The sequence below is a fragment of the Electrona antarctica genome, assembly GCF_951216825.1.
Source record: "Electrona antarctica genome assembly, chromosome: 12".
Classification (NCBI taxonomy): domain Eukaryota; kingdom Metazoa; phylum Chordata; class Actinopteri; order Myctophiformes; family Myctophidae; genus Electrona; species Electrona antarctica.
The window spans coordinates 48,444,735-48,467,760 of NC_136793.1; the positions used below are offsets into that span (position 1 = coordinate 48,444,735).

General features: G+C 45.0%; 1 protein-coding gene across 1 annotated transcript in view; it reads left to right on the plus strand.

The window, feature by feature from the left end:
* Positions 1-5,466: 5,466 nt before the first annotated feature.
* Positions 5,467-23,026, plus strand: part of mn1b (meningioma 1b) — a 21,861-nt gene continuing 4,301 nt past the window's right edge. Inside the window, exon 1 of the mRNA XM_079516817.1 lies at positions 5,467-10,099. Within this exon, the coding sequence (XP_079372943.1) occupies positions 6,553-10,099 (3,547 nt within the window). The 5' untranslated portion in view covers positions 5,467-6,552. The remainder of the gene's footprint in view (positions 10,100-23,026) is intronic.

The window sequence follows — 23,026 nt, forward strand, 5'->3', positions numbered from 1 at the left end:
AGAGAACAGCTGAGTAGAAGTAATGAATCTCCAAGGGAGGCTCAAGACTTCCCACAGCAGGACACCCAAACGTCTTGCTGAAAAAGAATTTGGCTGATAAAATGCTTTGATACCCAGCAGAAAACGGGCTTAGCTCATCAACCACTGTTACGGCTTTCTTAAATGGGTCATAACAGAATTTGTATTCCGCACACCAACGCGATGTAACAAAGCTGGACAGCTGGACAGCTGTGCCGCATTGCATCACGTGACTGGAGTTGCATATGAGATGAGAGTTTAGGTGATGGCCTCTGTTGGGGCCGGTACAGGAAGCGGCGGTGCGAACCTATAAGAATAACTAGTGTATGGGTCCCCACATGCCCTGTACGTGTGACCCTCTTGGGGCCGGATTTGCACCAGGGCCACAGGTCCTCTGAGGGGGACGGAAAGTTATTTTCGGTCTCCGCTCGATGGCAGTGATGTCAGAGTGCTTCCTCGTCTTCCAAGCCCGGGTCGAGTCGAGCCCCAGAGATTCTCCTAGGCCCTTCCTGTTGTTCTGGCGAGAGGTGTGGACCCGGCACAGACTGGGGAAGCGGGGGCTCTCTGCCGCAGCCCTCCCCACAACACAATGCCGTTCCTCTGGATGACAGATGCTGCTTAACCCCCTCTGACCCTGGCAGCTAGGATGGTCCTGCTGAGTGACAGGCCCATGGAAGAGACACAGACCGCTCTGCTTCCACACGGTTGTACACCCGCCCACCGTGGTAATATGTCTATCTGAGGAAGAGCTGTGTTTAACGCAATGAATTAAGGGGTAGAGAGAGGAGGGACACTCACTTCTGCTATCTTGTCCTATTGAGCAAAATATGGAGATAAATTGACCACTAAATCACAATAGAACAGAGTGGTATTGTAGCCATGCTGAAAGGCCTCTAGACTGTCCATTGTCATGAAGAAGCAACTCTGTGCTGTAGGCTATTTGTCATCACTTGGGGGGGTTGAGGTGTGGGGGAAGGGGGGGTAAAGACACCATGCCAACGGTTTGTCACACTTAACTTAGCCTTGAGAACCTACACTCTGTATCTGGGATGACTTCACACTGGGGTGGCTGCTAATGTATACGTCACATTTATTTTTACCACTTTCAACCTGGCATCGTTATTTTGGGCATGTCATATAGGCGATTTTACCAGCCTACAACCCATTGTGAGCCTGTAGATTGGATATTTCTCGACGTGAAAAAGAATCCCTTTCTGGCCAAAAAGTGCATTTTTTACATGTGGTGGGGGGCTCAGAGTGCATCCACTAAGGAGAGTAGGCTTAATTACACAACCCGCCTTTCTTTTGGTGAGTATAGGTAAAACGTTTTTTTATATTTACGCTACAGACGAGAGGCTGGTCTGCATTTATGCGAGTGTAGGAAGAGAACATTTCCATAGCTTTAATGAAGCAGCTTTCTGCTTTTACGGGCCGACGGCGTGGAACAAACTTCCACTGTACCTTCGACAGGCAGCCTCTGTAGACATTTTTAAAGCGCAGCTCAAGACCTACTTCTACACTCTTGCTTTTAATTGATCTTTAAATTCCTTGTTATTCATGTCCTCACTGTATTGCATTACTGCTATTATTTTAATGTTTTATGCCTTGCCTTTCTTTTTTTTTCTTTTTCTCCATTGCTCTGTAAAGCACTTTGAGCTGCATTTCATGTCATGAAAGTTTATTTTATTATTATTATTATTGTTGTTGTTGTTATTATTAATGAAGGCATTAGAGCTATGGACCAGAGCTAGGGCTAAGTGGTGCACGTCATTTTAAAGGTCTTTGGGTGTGAATGTGAAAGTGTTTGTCAAGGTAGAACTCTTTACTTCTGATTCTGCCCCCAGCTGGGTCTGGGATATGAAGGCTGTCAAGCAGCAAGGTGATGCAGAGAGAGCCCTTCACTCAGTTCTCCTTAATGCATTATCCACCATATACAACTGAGAAGCAATGGCCTCGGCTCGAACCTCTGCAGCCAAACACAACTCTCTACTCGTCTTTGTGTTTCTGCCTAACATACTTGTTTCCATCTCTTTCAAATAATCATCTCCTATCATTATCTCTCCTTCCTTCCTCTAGCTAGCTTCTTGGCTGATCGAGGTGTTTGCCCTGCACGCACACACGCGCGCACACACAAAATACTAGGGGTGGGACGATTCACTTACCTCCCGATTCAATACAATATCGATACCTAGGGTGCTGATTCGATTTATATTGCGATTCCTAATTATATTTTTATTTGATGCGATCCACCCCCCAAGTTACTTTGCTTTAATTATGCTAGAACATTTTAAAACCATTCTAAGCAATAATAAAGTTCAATCATACACTTCAATGCAGCAAGATAATGCCAGTCAGTCTTTCTGACATAAAAGTATAAATAAAAAAACGGTTCTGAACTTTGCAATTCGATTTTAATTTCGTGGCATTAAAAATTGCGATATATCCATGGATCTTTCTTTTTTTTGGTCCACCCCTACAAAATACACTACCAAAGATACACACAACTCTCATGTCCTGTCCTCTGCTGTCTCCATTATCAGGCCTGGCATATTAAAGGCCTTCTCCTCTTAGTACATGGCAGGATTGAGTGCCGGGTGCTAAAGATTGTCATTCTGTCTATTAAAACGCAACAGAAACAGGCAAAATGTAAAGTGAGAATAATAGAAAATGTGTCTAACCCTATTTCTATTTGTGTGCTGTTGCTATTTCAGCCTGAAGCCCATCTGGCAATCTTGGACAAGAGTGGGACTATAGTAGCCTATGAATAGTACATGTATACATGACCCAGGAAATGCATAGTAGTTAATCATAGTAGTAAATCACAAATATCACCTGTATCATGATATGTAATAAACATTAATTTGACAATTACAAATATTAATTTGACTTAGTATTTTACAAAAAAAATAGTGTGTGTGTGGGTGGATATATATATATATATATATATATATATATATGTATATATATATAACTCTCCCATTGCCATAAGGTTACCTTATGGCAATGGGAGAGTTATGACTTAATTTCCATTGTGTTGTAGGCTACAACATCAATGGCATCATCTGAGCAGGGCAGGGCACAGACAAACCCAGGCAAGATGAGCACAGTGTGCTGCCTGCCACATGGCTCGTCTAGTAGCCTAAATTTGTATGGGAGGGAGTTGGAAACACAACATACGGTTTAATATGTGCCAGTGCCTTAGTATGTGCCTACCGTATATTTTGAAGAAAAGCGCTCCCCTTTTTAACAAAATAACTCATTGTTGAGGATGGGGCAAGCGCGAAAGGAACAGGAAATCTGATAAGGCTGATCTCTCTGTCTGTCTGTCGCACGCGCGCGCGTCTGTCGAACGTGCACTGCATACTTGTTAAACCTATGACAGGATGACACTTCAGAGGCAGAAAGAGACATTACAACTAAGGAGCCAAAATAAGCCTACTAATGTTACAACTTTTACTAGCAGTTAGCCTGCTTTCAAGCCACATTAATGGGCCCTACATTTTGCTCTACTGTCTGTCTTCTTCTAAAAACGAGATACGGTATTAGATTTTGTTGTAGGTGCATGGAAATGCTGTTGTGATCTGTTGTGCTTATGCTAAACGCTAGGTGGCACTGTGCCTTTTTGATAAAAGTCCCTTTAGTCCCCGAAGCTATGAGACTACATTCGCTGTGTGTGTGTGTGTGTGTGTGTGTGTGTGTGTGTGTGTGTGTGTGTGTGTGTGTGTGTGTGTGTGTGTTGTGTGTGTGTGTGTGTGTGTGTGTGTGTGTGTGTGTGTGTGTGGTGTGTGTGTGTGTGTGTGAAAAATAAACAACATCTTTTCAATGAGTGACAGAGGTGTAGTTAAAAAAAATGTTGGACATTTGATGAAGACATAAGTGAATTAAAATTATTAATGTGAAATATTAATAAAGCCAAGTCCAAAGCTATTTGGAGCTCGAAATGGAGAGGGCTGGGGGGGGGGGGGGGGGGGGGGGAGAGAGAGAGAGAGAGAGAGAGAGAGAGAGAGAGAGAGAGAGAGAGGAGAGGAGAGAGAGAGAGAGAGAGAGAGAGAGAGAGAGAGAGAGAGAGAGAGAGAGAGAGAGGAGAGAGAGAGAGAGAGAGAGAGGAAATCAAATCGGATGCTTGCTCAATTGTGACATTTTCCTGAGTTGGCCTTAAGAGAGCGATCGAACTTTCTATAGGCTGCCTTTAACAAAATGCAATAAAACACAATTAGCTATGTGAGGAATTTCCTAACGTCGTAAATTTATAGCTGAGCAATTTGTCCTAAATGATGACCTACCAAATTCGCCAAGGATGGCAGTATAGCATTATTGTCCTTAATATGCAGGCCTACTCTTTCTTCTGCTTATTCATACGAAGGTGAATTCATTATGCCTAATTATGTAAATTATTATTCTGCTTAAAATGTGATAAGAGTATTTTGGGCATGGCTATATATTGATAAACAATGCCATCGGAACCGTAGCCCAATATGATACACATATTCAATTGAAATGGTCTCTTAAGGAGGATTTCCCCTTTTTAAGGTACAGGTCTATAACCTCGGAAAATGACGCGCACACACACACACACACACACACACACACACACACACACACACACACACACACACACACACACAGAGTAGGGAACGGGGTGTTTGTGTTTAATCTCAGAATTATCATTATTACCATCGCCAGAGACACGCACGCATTTCGGTCTGATGGATTTATTTTGAGTTTCAAACCACATCCGCAACTGCAAAATGTATGCTATTATTGCGTAGACCGTAGCACGGTGGTGACCTATAGTAATAGTGTCTACAGTAGACTGTTTGACTATAAACAAAAAATAAATAAACAACTCTTTTATATGTGATTTGTTTAGAGACTAGCCTGCCCTACTCTCAGTTTTGTCTACTTTAATGTCAATAATCTGAAATCTGACTCCAGTGCCAGCCCAGTGGTGGAGATAATGTTGTTCAATAGCCATATAAATCGAGTGTTTTATTGTGTGTACAATTTTAACTAGTTTGTTGGTTGCTCGTGCATGTGGATGCATTTTGTTTAACCAGATTATGGCGGTACTATTTACATATTCCGCCTCAAGTAGTTAACATAACTCAACTAAGTGGTTAAGAAGCATGAAGGAGGGGGGGGGGGCTATTGAGTCTGTGGTGAACAAAATAATTCAGTGGTCATTGGTAATGAATCATTGGTCACACAGGACACCTGACACGGTCAATGCCTCACACACTTAAGTTTTTTTTTTTTTTTTAATAGCTGCACAGTTTTGGTGAGGTTTTACGGTGTGATTTAACTCCCCGGACGACCTTAAAACGTGGTCCCGCCTCCAGAGCTGGCTCCTGGCTCCTCTGATTGGCGGGGAGTCCGTGGATGGAAGTGGCTGCAGAAATGCAAAACTTGTTGCTGGTTCCCTGGACGCGTTGATCTCATTGATCTCACACAGCGCCGAGCGCCAGACTCCAGTGTGATCTGTCTGTGAATCGCTCCCAGCTGGACTAGTAGAGACCACACCACCACCACCAGAGCCGGGAGTCAGTGCAGTGTGTGAGACGCACAGAACACAACGACAGACAGACGGCGGAGGAGGAAAAGTCTGCACGGAGGTTTTTTGTTTTGTTTTAGTTTTAGCGCGTATTGCGCTGTTGGAACCACACGAGCTTGGAGCGGATGAGAGAATGCTGTCAAGCGGCTCCGCGGTGCTTGGTTGAGCGGGCGGTCGGGTGCCCGCGGCTCGGCGTTGAGGACGCGTAAAAGCGCACTCTCCGGTGCCCGGGTTTGGATATTATAGCCCTGCCTTTTGGACTCGCTATACCACTTGACTACTGACCAAAATGATCAGTGGGCTGTGGCTGGAATGTTGAAGGATATATGCGTTTTTCTTTTTGTAATATATATTTTTATTCAAAAGCTTCGAGGAAAGATTTTAACTGCTAAGCTCTGTGGACTTTATTTTTCCGTCTCTCGAGATGGGACCGTCCAGGCGCACCAGGACATTTGACATCGAAATGGAATAATGAAGTAGATGCAAGAAACTACTATTCCATGTTTTTCTTTTTCCTTTCTTTTTTATAAAAACCTCTGCACTCACAAATTTGCGAGATGTTATGTGTTGTCTCGCAATGAAAATATATACATTCAGGTAACTTTGGAATACGAGAAGTCAACACATGCTACAAAGTTAAATATGTGTATGCTATAAATTGTCATCCTAATCTAAGGAATAAGACGAACACAACATCGCATATGCATGGACTTGCGGACACTATTCAGGCACAGTGATCCCCTTTATTTCTGATACACCGCAGAAGTTGGGGGAAAAAAACAGAACAATTAATTGCTTATTCGGTGAGTTACATTTTAAACCAATAGAGCACCCCCCCTCCCCCCGCTTTTATAGAGATACAAATATTTTTTAAGTTTCTTGTCCCCTGCTCCGTTTTTGAGGACATAGGGAAAAAAACAGACAGAAACAGTCTGCCGATGCCTGGCAAGCTGGCTGTCATGTGGGATTGATAGCAGGGGAGTATGTTTGGGCTGGAGCAGTTTGGTTCTCAGATTAATAGCAGAAACCCTGGCCAGTCGGAGAGAAACATAAACCAGCCAAGACTGAACATGGGCTCCCATTATAAAAGCCCCGGCGGCTTTCACGCAGGAGGCCCACCGGGAGCCGTGGAGCCGGGCATGGGCCCCATGAATGAGCCGCCAATGCTCGGCCTCAATATGAACATGAATGGTGAGCAGTATGGGGGCTTTCACCCGCGGGGCCACTCAGACATGCATGCGAGCGGTGGACTTCAGCAGCCCCCACAGCAGCAAGGACCCATGCATGGATTTTTTAACAACCAGCAACCTCATCAAGGACACCCCCACGGCCATCAGTCTCATCCCCACCAACATCACCCTCACTTCGGTGGCAACTTTGGAGGCCCAGATCCAGGGTCGTCCTGTTTGCACGGTGGCAGGCTAATGGGCTACAATAACAATGGCATGGGACCACAGCAGGGCTTTGGAGAGGGGTTTGATCCTCTTGCAGAGGGCCAGGCGGGGGATGGCTTCCCCCAGCAGCAGCAGCAGCAGCAGCAGCAGCGGCCTGACTTCCAGCATCATGGGCCTCCAAGCGGGAACCATGCTGTCCCTGCCCCCTGTTTGCCCCTGGACCAGTCACCTAACAGGGCAGCATCCTTCCACGGCCTCCCATCTTCGTCATCCTCTTCCTCAGAGTCTCACGGCCTGGAACCTCGACGAATGCCCACCCAGGGAGCCGTGGAGGGTTTAGAGTATAATTTCCCCAATGAGCCGCCATCTGGACATTTTGATGTACCCGTATTTTCCCCCTCAGAATCAGAATCTCAATTGCCCCATTTTGGGCCGGGGAGGCCAGTTGCCGGTGGGAATTTCCCAGGCAACCCCGGCATGCCTCGTACACCAGGTATGCAGGGCCTCGCCAAAGGACACCAGCCACCCCCTCAGCCCCAGCAGCCTCAGCCGCCGCCACAGCATGGAGTGTTTTTTGAGCGTTTCGGAAATGGCCGGAAGGTGCCCGTTGGAATGGAGCCGGGTGTAAATGCTAGACACCCTCTCATGCAGCAGCAGCAGGCTGGCTTGATGGCGAGACAGAACTCGTGTCCCCCTGGTCTCCCACGTCCACCTCAACCCGAACCTGGCTCTTCCAACCCTAACATTCTGGACGGAGGGGTCATGATGCCGGGCCAACACAACCAGTTTGAATATCCCATTCACAGACTGGAAAATAGGAGCCTGCACCCCTATGGGGACCCCATGTTTAATATGCAACAGCCAGCCCCCCCTCCTGCCTCCCAACAGCCCCAGAATCAGAGACTGCAACACTTTGACTCCCCTTATATGAACATGGCCAAAAGGCCCAGGTTCGACTTCCCCAATGCGCATGGTGGAGAGGGCTGGGGCGGCGGCATTGAGAACCATCTTTCGCCCTCAGCCTATCCTGGCCTACCTGGAGAGTTCACTCCACCTGTGAGCGAAGGTTTCCCGCCTGGCCCTCTGCAGCATGCGGGGCCTGAACAGCAGTCCCTACAGCAGCGTCAGAATGCGGCCATGATGATCAAGCAGATGGCGTCCCGGAACCAACAGCAGAGAATGAGACAGCCCAGCCTGCAGCAGCTGGGTCACCACGGCGAGGTGCCTCCCGGCCCCATGGTGCACGGAGGCCCGGTGGGGAGCATGCCTCAGCCCGGCTTCGACAGGGAGAATGGCGGCCGGATGTCCAACTTCGACGGGCAGAATCCTCACGTCGCTCAGGAGAACTCCTGGTTCCCCGGGTCCCACCCACCGGGGGAGATGATGTCACGGCGCATGGGTGGAGCCGGTAACGAGTCAGGGCCTCACGACATGGCGCTGCAGCAGAACGGGGCTGGGATGATGTTCAGGCCGGGCATGGGCATGCAGGAGCCCATGAGGTTACCGGGAGACGGCCATGTACAGGCCCTCCACTCACCGGGCATGCACTCCCAGTTTAGCGGAAACATGGGCAACATCTCGCAGATGCAGTCACCAGGATCAGGCGTAGGGCATCCGAATGCACCAACAGAGAGGCGGCCGGCTGACTTCCCTGCACCTCCTATGGGAGCTCAGCCAACGTTTCCTTATGGAGGGGCAAACCGTCAGGGAGCGGCCCACAGCACTCCCCAGGGGGTGAGCACCTCACCGGGGAGCTACCCTCCCCAGTCTGAGTTCCCCCCAGGCCAGCGGTCCTCCGTTAGTAAGCTAGGAGCTCTCTCCCTAGGGAGCTTCAGCAAAACCAGCAGTAAAGACAATGTTTTTGGCCAGAGCTGCCTAGCGGCCCTTTCCACGGCCTGCCAAAACATGATCGCTAGCCTAGGGGCCCCCAACCTCAACGTAACGTTCAACAAGAAGAACCAAAATGAGGGCAAGCGAAAACTGAGTCAGACGGAGCAGGACATTAATAGCAGCACAGCTAACGGGACTGGCAGTGCTGGTCCCGAGTATTTTCAGAGCGGCACTTCCCAGAACAGCCAGATGCCTGGCTCCGGGAATAGCAACGCTAAGCCTGCAACGCAAAGCCAGACGGTGCAGGGGGAAGCCAGTGCCCTCTCCCCAAATTACAACATGGACGCTACCCCGTGCAGTGAGGGGAAAGCAACAACAGGGAACGGGAGAGGGAGAGGGAGGAGAAAAAGAGACAGTGGACATGTGAGCCCTGGAATTTTTTTTTCCTCTGATAACGGGAACCCTGTTGTAAGTCCAGGCCAGCAGACCCCCTCAGCTGGCGTTGGGGAGAGGGGTGGGGGCACGCCCCACGAGAAACCCCTCCAATCCCCCTCCTGGGGGAAAGGAGGTGACTTAATGTTGGGGGACCAGGCAGACCTGATGTCTTCTCTGGACAGTGGCATTCAAAGTGTCACCAAGTCTGACGGCAGCTCGCCGCGGGTGGACTTCCCGGACGACGTCAGCACCCACTACGGCAACGAGGACGAGGTGTCCTCCAGCTCGGACGCGGGAGGGTCCACCAAGCCCAACCGCAGCCCCATGATGACCGGCTCGCCCAAAATGCAGAGGGGCGGCGAACACGGACTGATGAACGGACAGAAGGCCCTGGGCATGCAGGGCATCAACAATCACTCTACCTCGACGCCCGACAGCTATGGACTGAGCGCTGCCGGCGGGGGCACGGGGGGCAACGGGGTGAGCCACCCGGGCACGCCCCACGGGATGGAGCAGGTACGCACCCCTTCCAGCACCTCGGGCCAGGACGACATTCACCCCCTGGAGATTCTGCAGGCCCAGATCCAGCTACAGAGACAGCAGTTTAGTATCTCGGAGGACCAGCCGCTGGCCATGAAGAATGGCAAAAAAAACGGCGACTGTCCCTCTCAGAACGGAGACAATGAGCTGGCGAACTGCAGCCCGGATGCTGGGAAGGGCTCAATGGGCACTATTGACCTTGACACCCTCATGGCGGAGCAGCACGCCACCTGGTACGTGCCCAGCGACAAGGCCATGATGGACGGGCCAGAAGATGACAAGGCCATGGCACACTGGGAAAAAAATAAGAGCCAAAACAACAGCAAAGAAGGTAATTGAATTTTATTTGTAAGTAACACTGATTGACAGGTTTAGAATTTTGTTTGAAAAAACAACAACAAAACACTTATTTAAAATCAATCATTCTTCATGGTTTATAGTCTTCTCTATTTCTCTCTCTCCCCTTGACACACACGCGCACGCACGCACGCACGCACACACTACACACGCACACACGCATTCTGTCTCTCTTTCACCCACTTTAAACACATGCATCACTCACACACTTGCAGACAGACAACTCTCACTCTCTCCCCCACAGTCGACTTCTTTTTTTATTTATTTATTTTTTGCATTTCAATTAAAATGTTCGTCTGTAAAATAATGTTGTTTGTAACGAAGGAGCCCGGCTGTGGTATGTTAACCATCTAGACTATTGCTGTGGAGAGTCGTCTCTTTTGAGTCCTTTTGTTCATGTGCGGGGAGAAAGGAATTTATCTGCGCCGACGCTGCATGCATGCGAGGCGAGGTGGTTACCATTTACCTTACTGGATTTTTAGAGTAGTAGTTTATTGGCAGATAGGTAATAATAATAATATACATTCATAAATTAAAAATATGCCTATTCGTGTTTGGAGAACAGTGCACTGAGGTTTTTGTACCGCTCTGTCAAAGAAACTTTAAGTTTTATTTTTTTTGCATAGTCTATCCGTGTTAAGTAGGCTATTAGAAATTAATTAGGCATGTAACTCAATTCCGGCTATTTTAAAATGCTGTCGGAATTGATCTCGGTGAATGAGACCGTTTAGTATTTTTTTTCTACTGTGTATTTGTCTTTCTTTCATTGTGGAAGTAACTTCAAAAGAACTGCAGCGAGAAAAGTAAACATTTCCTGTGGTTCTTTATCTCGGTTTTCAGGTGAACAACTACATTGAGAAGATTAATAGGTTTTCGAGGATATGCGTTTTCGCAGCGGGGCTTCCCTTCCCCAGTTAGCTGTTTGTTTTTTGTTATTACCACGGGATAATGCAGGATTGGGGGGAAAGTGGATTGATTTCAGATTGTTAGAGCAGGATTTTCTCCATTCGAGAGCTGTGGTAAAACGGAAGGTTATAGTGTTTATATATCCTCGACGATCCATGTCAGTGTCTTTACACGTGGAACGGCAAAATTGTGAATTCCATTTTAAATGCATATAAAATTGTGTTTTATGGACTTTTTATGCATGCTGTTGGAATAATAACAAATATGCTAACAATAACAAATAAGAAGGCTTTAATTTAAAAAAATGCTACTACAAATTATAACAAAATACGATATAGGCTACTACAAATTTATAATAACCTATTTTATGTTATTTAGCAATATTTTATTAGACCTGTAGCCTATACACCATTTATCACATAGTAACTTTCAAGACATGTGTTGAAATACATGTGAATACTTTGTAGACTATCCTCCACAATTTTAAACTTCATGCCTATAGCACTTACTTTGTGTAAAAGTCAAATCATAGATTATTGCGATTTGTTAGTTGTTTTTGTAGGCCTACTTTATTTTTATAGTGGACTGACAGTGGCTGTCAATCAAAATACAACGTAGCCTAAATCATTGTTTTTCAGTTACGGTATACGCTTAATCGGTTAGTTATACAACCATAGCAGCAATAATCATTATAATTATATTAGGCCTTGTTATATAATATAAATAGGCTAATACTTATAATAACAATAATGTTAGGGCCTAATAATAGCCTAATAGTAGAATAATATAAAATAATAATTATGGGAAAATAATATCCAATAATGGACAAGTTAAGAATCGCCGCCTTTGGTATGGGGCTTTTAAGAAATTATGCAAAAAGGCTATAGGACGGTTGCCACTGCTACATAAGAGATGGGTCGCTGCATGCATGCCTGTAAAGAAGCCAGCTATAATTCAATCGCCACGGCCATGCAGGGACGAGCCACGGGAAGCAGGCCTTTTTTTCACGTGAATAGGTAGTGTCTGGTGGGTTACTGGGTAGCCCCCAGCGCGTTCTCAGGGGCTCTTTGTTCTGCCTAACTGTGGGAGAGAGAGAGGGGGGGAGGAGGAGGAGGAGGAGGGGGCGCGGGCCACCGAATCTGGAGTCAAGGCGCATTGTTTAAGCCCAACGAGGAGCAGTCACACAGACTTATTCTATTGGCTTCTGATTAAATTTCTCCAAGGGGTGATTAAAAAAACAACCCTCCCTCCCCCGCTCCCCCCCGGGCGCCCGCATATATTCTGAAGAAGAATCGCGACGATCAACACACGACTTCACATGCACATGCAGCCATGCAGGTATAGCTTATGTTGTCTCCTCTCCTCCTCCCCTCTCCGTCTCTGCTGCCGTGCCGTGCGCGCCATCATACATTCTCCTCTCCTCTCCTGCATGCACCCTGACTCACTCCCTGCGTGAGCACAACGCACGCGTGCAGCAGGCAGCAGCAGCAGCTCCGGAGCGATCGAGTAGCTAGTTAGCACAAATCACGGCTCTTGACAGTTTCTCATTTGAGTGCTTCAGACAGCAAAGATGAAAAAGGGTGGAGGAGGTGTATTCGCTGGATCTCTTTTTTAAAGATTGAATCCGATGCTTTAAGCTACACAGAAGTGCGCAAAAAATAAATAACATGCATGATAATTTAAGATGGCCTAAGTCACAGCATAAGAAACACATTTCCTATGATGTTTTATATATATCATTATTCAACTACAGGCAGCATATAGCCTATATGCCTATACATGTATATGCCTATAATGTTTAATGTAGCAGACTATATAGGCATGTCATCATGACGATAATTACATTATTTTGGACAATTATAGACACACTGTAATTTTCGTGTCCTTAAGGTCCCCTGAACTCATGCAGATTAGCTAATCATCTAACCTTTCTTATACCATCTTTATCAGCACCGTTTCAATAAAGTTCTGTTTCTCATTCTCTAATAGTTAAGTGAGAGTTAAAAAAGGCAAATAGTTTAACTAATTGATATGACATGAGGACTTAATTAAGTTAATAACACTATGTGCACACACACACACACACACACACACACACACACACACTATAGTGCCTGCTCTAAAAAAAACTCTTTAAAAAATAGACTTAACGGCTTACACATACAAGCTATTAATTAAAATGGTTAATCATTAAAACAAATATAAAATAGGCTATCATAGTTGTCACATAAGCAGAGTTTTCACAATGTGTCAACCTGACATCTGTAGCCTTTCGTATATGGGGTGGGGCTTGTGCATTATAGGTCCTATAGCCCAGTGGTTCCCAACTTGAGCCCGGGACCCAAAGAGAGATTAGATGTTGCCCGGGACCCAAAAGAGAGATTAGATGTTTGCCCGGGACCCAAAAGAGAGATTAGATGTTTGCCCGGGACCCAAAAGAGAGATTAGATGTTTGCCCGGGACCCTCAACTATAGTGACACAGCTTGTAGATCGGCTATTTTCACTACTTCTTAAACATTTGTTTTCTAATTTATGGGATTTCAGATTTTCTTTAATTTCTTTATGAAATTACTGGGGGGGAAATCAATTGTTTTAATGTTTTATGAAAATGTTTTGAGATAATTAACAACAAAATGTAGGAAACAAAAAAAATAAAGGGACCCATACAAATGTGTTTGGGCAACCACTGCTATAGCCTGTACTTCTGACCACTCAATGGGACCGTTTTCTTTTTTTAAAGCATGGGTGTCCTGCATGATTGTGCTAATTGGTGGCTTTATAGACTGCACTCAGTGTTTTATGGGAGGTTGACTTTAACTGCCCAGGCGAGGTGCGCTGGGATGTGTGGTTTCGTGTGTATTTGGGTGAAGAAGCAGGGGACTTTGCGATGCCACTTTGACAGAAAGCTTTTTACGTGAATATGAGGGGTTGTTGTTGGAAGGAAGGAGAGGGGGTTACGGCTCTGTAGGCAAGAGTTTTCAGTCACCTTTAGTTTCAGTATGGCTACTATGGTGTCAGGAACACTGCGTCTGCCAAAGTTTCATAAAAACTTGTTTAACTTTTTTTTAGTGGGTCATTTTGTCGCCAGGTGTGTGTGTGTGTGTGTGTGTGCGTGAGTGCGTGTGCGCCTGTAATGGAGTCATTTAGTGCTACAGGCAATGTCTTATGTCCATGAAGACTGGAGAGGAGCCACAGGTCCTGTTGTTGGCCAGTGTATTGAATAGGACCCTCTCTGTTGAAATGTAATATTATTCTCTCGGCAGCCCCCGGGGTATTTGAATATACAGACAAATAGGCTGCAGTAACAATATGAAGAACATGACCGTGGTGGTGGTGGTGGTGAGGCACCGCTGCAGAGTCCCCGGGAAAAGAAAGAAAGAAAACAAACAAAAACAAAAGTTGGACTGCGCTTATTTGTTGAAGAGCTGCTGTTATGTCGATTTCTGTTCACCTTGCGCATCCCCCAGATGACAGTCTGCACGGTCTCCCGTGTGGCTGTTTAGAGAGTGATGTGTGTTACAGTTAATGGCCTCCCCTTGGACCCATGCTCGCTGGCCACGTCTGTCCATGATGGCGTGTATAGCTGGAGCTTCTTCTCACTTATGGTACGAGTAATGCCTGCTGCTGTAAGCCTGGGGCCTGTACAGCCTGGTGCTTAACCATGGAGACTTCCTTCTCCCCAATGCAAGGAGGTGAAGTGTTAGGGGTGCTGCATGGGGCCAGGAGGGAAGTAGACATCAGTTTACCAGTGGTTCCCAAACTTTAGCCCGTGATCCAAAAGAGGAATTTGATGTCTCCCCGGGACGCAAACTAGTGAAAATATAGCAGATCTACAAGCTCAGTTAGATCGCCTATATTTTCACTACCGCTTAAACATTTGTTTTCTAATTCATGGAATTTCTTTTATTTCTTCATGAAATGGACAAAATAATCTAATTTCTTTTTTTTAACTCACAACCTTTTCGTGATTCCAATTAATTCAATATTTTAACACTTTCAAGATTTTTCCAAAAAAAATAGCAGATCTACAAGCTCACGGCGCGTCACTTCGTGTCGCGCCGTGAGCTTGTAGATCTGCTATTTTTGAATAGCCAACGTTAAACTCTAAAATGACACGGATGCTTTCCCCGGTTTTTAATGGGTTAATATTTATTTCCGATTTTCACACTACTAAATTAAGTACAACAAGGAGTATTTTTTCTTTTACTGTGTTCCCTTCTACATTCCTTATCTTAACCAGAGAGACCTGACCGTTCATTTTGAAAGTCATGCACACTGCTGATAACAGGCCAACGGCGAGCATGAGGAAATGATTCAGTTCGTTTTTCATAGATGCATGTGTATATATTTATTTTTCACTTTTCACCACATGGATCTTTCTCTCGTAGCCGTAACATCTCTCGTAGCCGTAACACTTTGGATTAGTCCCCGTATAGTTCTCATCAGTGGAATAACTGTTGAATAAAGGCCTTAAATCTCCCCCCTCGGTTCTGGGTTTTGACAGGTAGATTTGCAAAGCGGCTACTTACACGTTATCATGTTCATTAGAAAGTAGTTTAATCCATTGAAACAGGCATGTCGATATTCTAGCTAAAGAACAATCCTGTGAGACGTTCCCTTCCCCTGCACCCCCCCTTGCTTTTCCTATCTCTATTGATTTGTTAAAAATCATACTTAGAGTATTGATGTTTTGCTATACGACAACCGCCCCGCAAATCACACTGGTAATTTTCTATTTCCTTTCTCTGAAAGGAAGGTGAAAATGAAAAAAGAAAGAAATCTTTGATTGACATTTGCTTGAATGTTAGAGGGGAGGAAAAAAAAACAGCTCGGGGCAGTCCATGTTCCGTACCTGTCATTACAAGGTGTTTTGTATTGACTTTTTCAACAACACGCACCCAGCGAGCCTTTCGCACACTCCTGTGCCGCAGTAATGATTATCATTATCATAATCATAGCAATTAGCCTAGGTAATATTGCTTCCAAAAGTGCCAATTCATCCTCTGGCACATCCTGTGTGAGCCCACTTGGTTATGGACTGGATTCGTCATGTTTATTAGTGACAGGTTGTTTTATATGCCTGGGTGTGTGCTAGTACTGTCAGCAATGTACTTACATTATGGAACAAAAAACATCATATACGGTACTGTGCAAAGTTGTAGGCACTTTAGATGTTTTACAAAAACATTAATCTTGTATGCTTATTCTATCTCTACTGCATTAATGTGTCAAAAAGGAAATATCATATTTAAAGTTTAACCAATCCTTGTACAAACAGTTACATATTACATTAAGATATTTATGTTGTTAAAGAAAGAGAGCAAATCATGTTAAAAGACCGCTTTCCAGAAGGATTTTCTAGTTATATAGACTGAAGACAAAAACCCTGTCTTCAGTGCATGATTAAACGATTATAAGAAACAGGTGCTATTGATCGACAACATAATATGTAATTTGAAATAAATATCATTAACTGAAATAGAAACAGCTGTGTAGGTGGCGAAGAAGCCTGCATGGGCGGGGAACAGCTATACTAGAAATAGAAGTTGCCGAATGAGTTTTAAAAGTGAGCTCGAAGGAGACAGTTCAATCTAAAACAAATCTTACACCATGGCAAAAGTGAGCATAGCTAGAACACACAAGGTGGTCATCCTGCTTCAGCAAGGCCTCAGTCTCAACAGACAGACATTTTGAGGCAGACAGGTGTTTCCATTATGTGCTGTCCAAGCACTTCTACAGAAGCACAAATAAACAGGCAGAGTTGAGGACCGGAAACGCGGCGTTCGGCCAAGGGAACCGAGTGCAGCAGACGAAAGACACATCAAGCATACTTCTCTTTGCAACCAAACGATGGTCCACAAATCCAACACCACCTTCAGCTTAGAACTGGCAGGAACGATGGGGACCCTGTGTCGTGGTGTTGGTGGTGGTACACCCTTCTATAGTCTGGAGAAAAGTCTAGTCAGAAGTGATCTTCATGGTAGACTTGCAGCCAAAAAGCCATATCTCCGATGTGGAGTAAAAGAAAGCCAGGCTATACTCACCTACTGTATGCATGAAAACAGGTGTGTTCTGGATTGATTCACAATTGAAATATTTGGATCTAATGGAAGGCAGGTTGTTTGCTGAAGGGCCAGAGAGTGTCCACAGGCAAGGTGTCCTCAATGCTGAGAGAAGTACAGGCAGATTTGTATTCATCAGGGAGGCATCAGATCTGTCCCAAATTCAAATTCTGCAGCATGACAACGACCCCGATCATACAAAACTTCAACATGGAGCAGTGCAACAGGCCCCTGATCTCAACCTCATCCAGTCAGTCTGTGATTACATGATGAGACATAAGAATTAGGGAAACCCTAAATCCACACCAACTGTGGCAATTTCTCCAAGACGTTTCTTGAACAAGAACAACCTACCTACCGACTATTAAATTGACAGATACATCGATTAGATTTAGTTTTATCTTCTATTTATAAAATAAAACGTATTATCCATTGATGAATTAAAAAACTATTCATGGCATTATTGTCATTGAAAGCATTCTCACTTTACAGCATTTTCTTTTTCACAAGTGCCTATAACCTTTGCACAGTAGTACCCAGTGTGTTGAAAAGATTTATCGTAAAAGTGCACTAGCTGTTTGAGAAATGGTCTGGTTTCTCTCTCCACCTCTGTCAATGTGGTTGTCTTTCTCGCAAAGCAAGTCCACATTATCCTCAGCCAATTCATCCCTGGCATGGGGGAAAAAAATCATACTATATATTTTTGTTCTTTTTTTAAGGATGAATGTGTGTGTGCGCACGTGCACGCGCGCAGTGAAGGGCCAGTTTATAGCCACTGGTACTTGATAGTGAGCAGTTGTCAGCTGTAGACATCATGTTTGATTTATGTAGACTCAGTGGCAAGCTCACGTGTTCAGACTTCATCTCAGGTGTCTCCTGGTAGAACGTGCTCACTTAATTTGTGCGCGTTGAAAATATCGAAGAGTATTTACTCGACTCGTAAATGGTGCAGGACAGGAAAAAAAGGGCTTATTTTGTGTTCAAGGAATTTCAAATTTTGACAAATGGGTTTGTGTACGTACGTGTAATCGTGTATAGTACGTGTGCATTGCATGCATACATTTTCTACTGTGTGCTGCTGGCCTGGGCTTCACTGATGTCAGTCAAATGGAAACCTGTTAAAGAAGTGCGACTGTATGACTGAAAAGCATGAATGAAGGTGTATGGTCTTTTTGCTCACTGGATTTGCAGCCTTTCAAAATAGCAGCTCATCCGGAGCTTTGTTTTCCCAGGCAAGCGTTGGAGTGTTGAAATACAATTAGAACAATGTAAAACAAAAAAAAGAACTCGTCTCAGCATGTGGTAAATATTATTCTCCTTTGAAAAGAGCAAAGGAATAGAGCAATGGTTTTATATGGAAGAAGGGGGCCAGGACGGGCATTTATTTTTACAGTCTGGAAGAGTTGATATTAACCCGCAGGATTTTACTTTTGCAGATTTTGTTATTTTGTTCAGGATTGTGTGTGTGTGTGTGTGTGTGTGTGTGTGTGTGTGTGTGTGTGTGTGTGTGTGTGTGTGTGTGTGTGTGTGTGTGTGTGTGTGTGTGTGTGTGTGTGTGTGTGTGTGTGTGTGTGTGTGTGTGTGTGTGTGTGTGTGTGTGTGTGTGTGTGTGTGTGTGTGTGTGTGTGTGTGTGTGTGTGTGTGTGTGTGTGTGTGTGTGTGTCGATGTTGTCACGCCGCCAGCAGCAGTTATGTTGTTTACCATACAGGTAGTCGTCAAGCGTCTTTTAATTTGTATTGAAGAATTGACAAATGAGTTATGACACCGGAGCCGTTTCTCCTGGGAGAGGGAGAGAAACGGCAGTATGGAGGAGGGATGGAGTGATGGGGAAAAGTGAGAGAGATGGAGAGAAGTATATGTCTATATTTTCTATTTTCTTTTTTTCCTATCCCAGCGAACATCTGAGGTTTCGCTCTTGAGGCGAGTGGGCTGGTAATGGCTGTCATTTGCATCACCGTGAGAGAGAGAGAGAGAGAGAGAGAAAATAATTCTTTTCATTTTCCTCTCACTTCCACTCCCCTGGATGTCTCTTCATCCTCACCTGTAAATATAACAGTTTCCCATCAACGGGCACACACACACACACACACACACACACACACACACACACACACACACACACGCACGCGTGCGCACAAACAGGACATAATAAATACATTATACTGTGTGTGTGTGTGTGTGTGTGTGTGTGTGTGTGTGTGTGTGTGTGTGTGTGTGTGTGTGTGTGTGTGTGTGTGTGTGTGTGTGTGTGTGTGTGTGTGTGTGTGTGTGTGTGTGTGTGTGTGTGTGTGTGTGTGTGTGTGTGTGTACACTATATATATAGAATACTATACATAGCAACGATAGCATTGTCTATTTTTTCCCCAGCACACATTATATGCATAACATGGTACGGTAGCTTTAAAACCCTCTAGCAAAGGGTTTTTTGAAAGATAAACACATTTAAAAAAAAATAACCCACAGTGATTAATTTCACAATGTGGTTTTTCCTCATTTATGGATTCAATTCAATTTCATTCATCGTAAATTAATTTTACGCCCAAATTGCCTTTTTCCTGTTATTATTATGATGAGCAAGAATGTATCAAAGATGCTGGAGCTTAATTTATTCTCAATTGGAGGCCTATTCTATGTCATTTTTAAATTGCTTCAGAGAAATGGTTCAACTTTTAGATTTAACACCGACTGGAACTCATGCAGACAGCTCCTCCTTTCCTTGTCGTGTGTGTGTGTGTGTGTGTGTGTGTGTGTGTGTGTGTGTGTGTGTGTGTGTGTGTGTGTGTGTGTGTGTGTGTGTGTGTGTGTGTGTGTGTGTGTGTGTGTGTGTGTGTGTGTGTGTGTGTGTGTGTGTGTGTGTGTGTGTGTGTGTGTGTGTGTGTGTGTGTGTGTGTGTGTGTGTGTGTGTGTGTGTGTGTGTGCCAAAAACAGAAGAAAAACTTGGTTATTCTAGTCCTACACATGCTTCTATCCCCAAAATCCCAGTATATATTTCTATGCGCGTGTTAACCGTGGTTGTGGTTTCCAAACGGGCAGACGAAAAGCTAGAAAACAGCGAATGTAGCAATGTGCTGCTGAAACGACATAGACACACAGCGAAGTAGATCAATATGTCACCTACTTGGATGACACGGCAGACAGGTTCTGGACATGGTTTTGATTTATGCAGGAGGCACTAAATCACTTCCCATGTCCCGATTTGTGTCTAGTTTCCTAAGTGCGTCTTGTGGCCCGAGGGGGAGGTGTGCGAGTGTGTAGATGTGTGTGTGCGTGTGTTGTGCAATTGAGTGTTTGTGAATAAAGTGATGGGCTCGGGGCGTACCGCTGCATGAGAGGGGAGGTAAGGACCCACAGGGGCCATGCCTGCTTGCCTGCTTGCCTGCCCGGGCTAGTTGTTTTTTTTCTCTCTCTCTCCCTTTTTCAGAGAACAGAGGAAATTCAAACCTCCCTCCTAAAAACCCCTCTCTCCAGATATCTGCTGCTCTAAGGGAAAGGTCACAATGCAGCATTTTCTTTTTTTTCGTGGGGGGTTGCGTCATCAAACACTCCAGGCGGACACGCTGGGATACCTGTAACCTATGTGTATTATATGCCTTAACGTTGGTTAGACTCCATATTCCTTATTCTAACCTGCTGTAACAGGTCCCCCCCTTTGATGGGATGGGTGCCTAATAGTTGCTATTGGGGGGAGAGACAGCCATAGCTGTTCAAGGCCTTATATTTGAGCGTGCTGCGGCGGTTAGCGCAGTGGTTCTGTAGTCCGTGCGGTGAAATAGCAGAAATTCAACTTTTCTTTATTCAAATCTGTGCTTTGTGACGGCTGCATTGTGCTGACAAAGCTCGAGTCTTCTTCACAGAGGGGCCATCCATGGCAGTAGTTGTTATGCTAAAGGAATCTGACCTGAAGTCACACACTGTCATAGGAGCAGAGGCCTTTGGGTGTGTTTTTGTCAGCGAACGGAGCCCCCTTATTGGGCCCGGTTTGTGCTCGGCGAGGACGGGGTCGAGCCCCTGGGAGCACGGGGGTCAGAGGTGAGGTGTCGGGATGGAAGTTAGAGCTCGGGATAGAAAGGGCAGAGGGCCCCGCTGCTCGGCATTCTGGGGCCTGGGAAATCAACATGACGGCTGTGTGGGGCTCGCTTCCAAAAGGAGCTTTGTGGAACGCAGGACGCAGTCAGTCTCTCACGCGCTTTATTTTCATATTCGGCTCTGAGTCACAGACATGTACATTTCACTGAGCTTCTTCGTCTGCTCTGTTCATCATTCAAATCATGTCAGCTTTGAAGATGAAAAGATGAAGATGAAAATTGCCGTGTTGCGACACGTAGATCTTACAATTCCTTGCTACAGAAATAAATCGGGTTTAACACCAGGGTTAATCTGTTTAAAAAAAAAACTTGGTTGATGCTCTTTTATCAGAAGAGGTCAAAGATTAAAAAACAAAAAAACTATTTTCCAACAGTTATCATTAAATGGTTAGAAAATACCATCTTCTACTTCCAGCTGCTGTTGTTTTCCTCGCTGCATTGTTTACAGAATGTGTTGTGTGTGCGGAGTGACATGTAAACCAATGTCAGCCCGTCAGCTTCCAGACACATTGGTGTCATCCAGACAAGAAGAGCAGTGTGCTGCGCGCACACACACACACACACACACACACACACACACACACACACACACAGGCTCTACTCTTCTCCGTAAATTGTCTCTAGTCATGTCTGCAAGACGGCTCTCTCCAAAATCATCCTGTGTGTGTGTGTGTGTGTGTGTGTGTGTGTGTGTGTGTGTGTGTGTGTGTGTGTGTGTGTGTGTGTGTGTGTGTGTGTGTGTGTGTGTGTGTGTGTGTGTGTGTGTGTGTGTGTGTGTGTGTGTGTGTGTGAAAATAACAAGGCATTGCACAGGGTAAGAGAGAGCGATACAATAAATAAGTGGAGTGGATCACATTAAATTCAGTGTGCTTAAACACATCGCTGTGGTAATCTTTTGTGACTGTAACACCGTTAAGGATATTTAGGTGTGTTTGTGGCTGCATGCCCTCTCGTTGCTTTGCACACTTATTGTTCCCTTTTCATTATGCGTGTGTTTGCGTTGCCGTTTGTTGACGCTAAGTGCCCGCCTCGTTCCCCTAGCTCGCACATGAATAGCCTATCATTGAGATATTACCGTGGATATGAATTCTATCGTCGTCGACGTAATGCGAGTCATTGAGCAGTCTTAATAAGATCGGCTTTTTATTGGAGACGGGGATTTCTGCCGCTTGTGGAGCGTCATGGTGTGATGTAAGGGATTTCACACTGCCTTTTCCACTTTTTGAACAAACGTGCTGGTCATGGTTAAACGTCGCAGTGTAGCGATGTAGCCATAAAAGAAATCCCACTCCTTCTCCGGTCCCATTTGGTTACCTCATAATATTTGGAGATTTTCTTAAAACTATAATAAAGTTATGGTGGTCGAGTGACTTGTAATTGCATCAACAGTGGTCGATTTTTGCCCTCCCAATGTCTGGCTTTTTGAAATTACGTCATATGGCAGCCAAGTCTATGGACTTTTAAATGTTTATTTAAAGCACTTTAAACAAACAATGAGCACAGCCAAGTCTATGTACAGATTTTTATATTTGTGGTCAACTAAAATATAAACGTTATAATCCCAAAGGAATAAATGAGGCGTGCAGGTCAGTAACAACTACAGCATGAAAAAGAAAAAGGATTCCTTGTCTGATCTCCCCCCACCCCCTCCCTTCTTCTTCTTCTTCTTCTTGAATATATACATCACTGCTAATGTCATGTTGTTTTTAGTTGTGGAAAAATCAGTAATGTGTTTTCACATGAGCTCATGTCTGAACATGGGCCCTTGGAGTATAGGAGGGGAACACTTTGCCTGTGTGTGTGTGTGTGTGTGTGGGTGTGCATGCATGTGTTTGCGTTTGCTTGT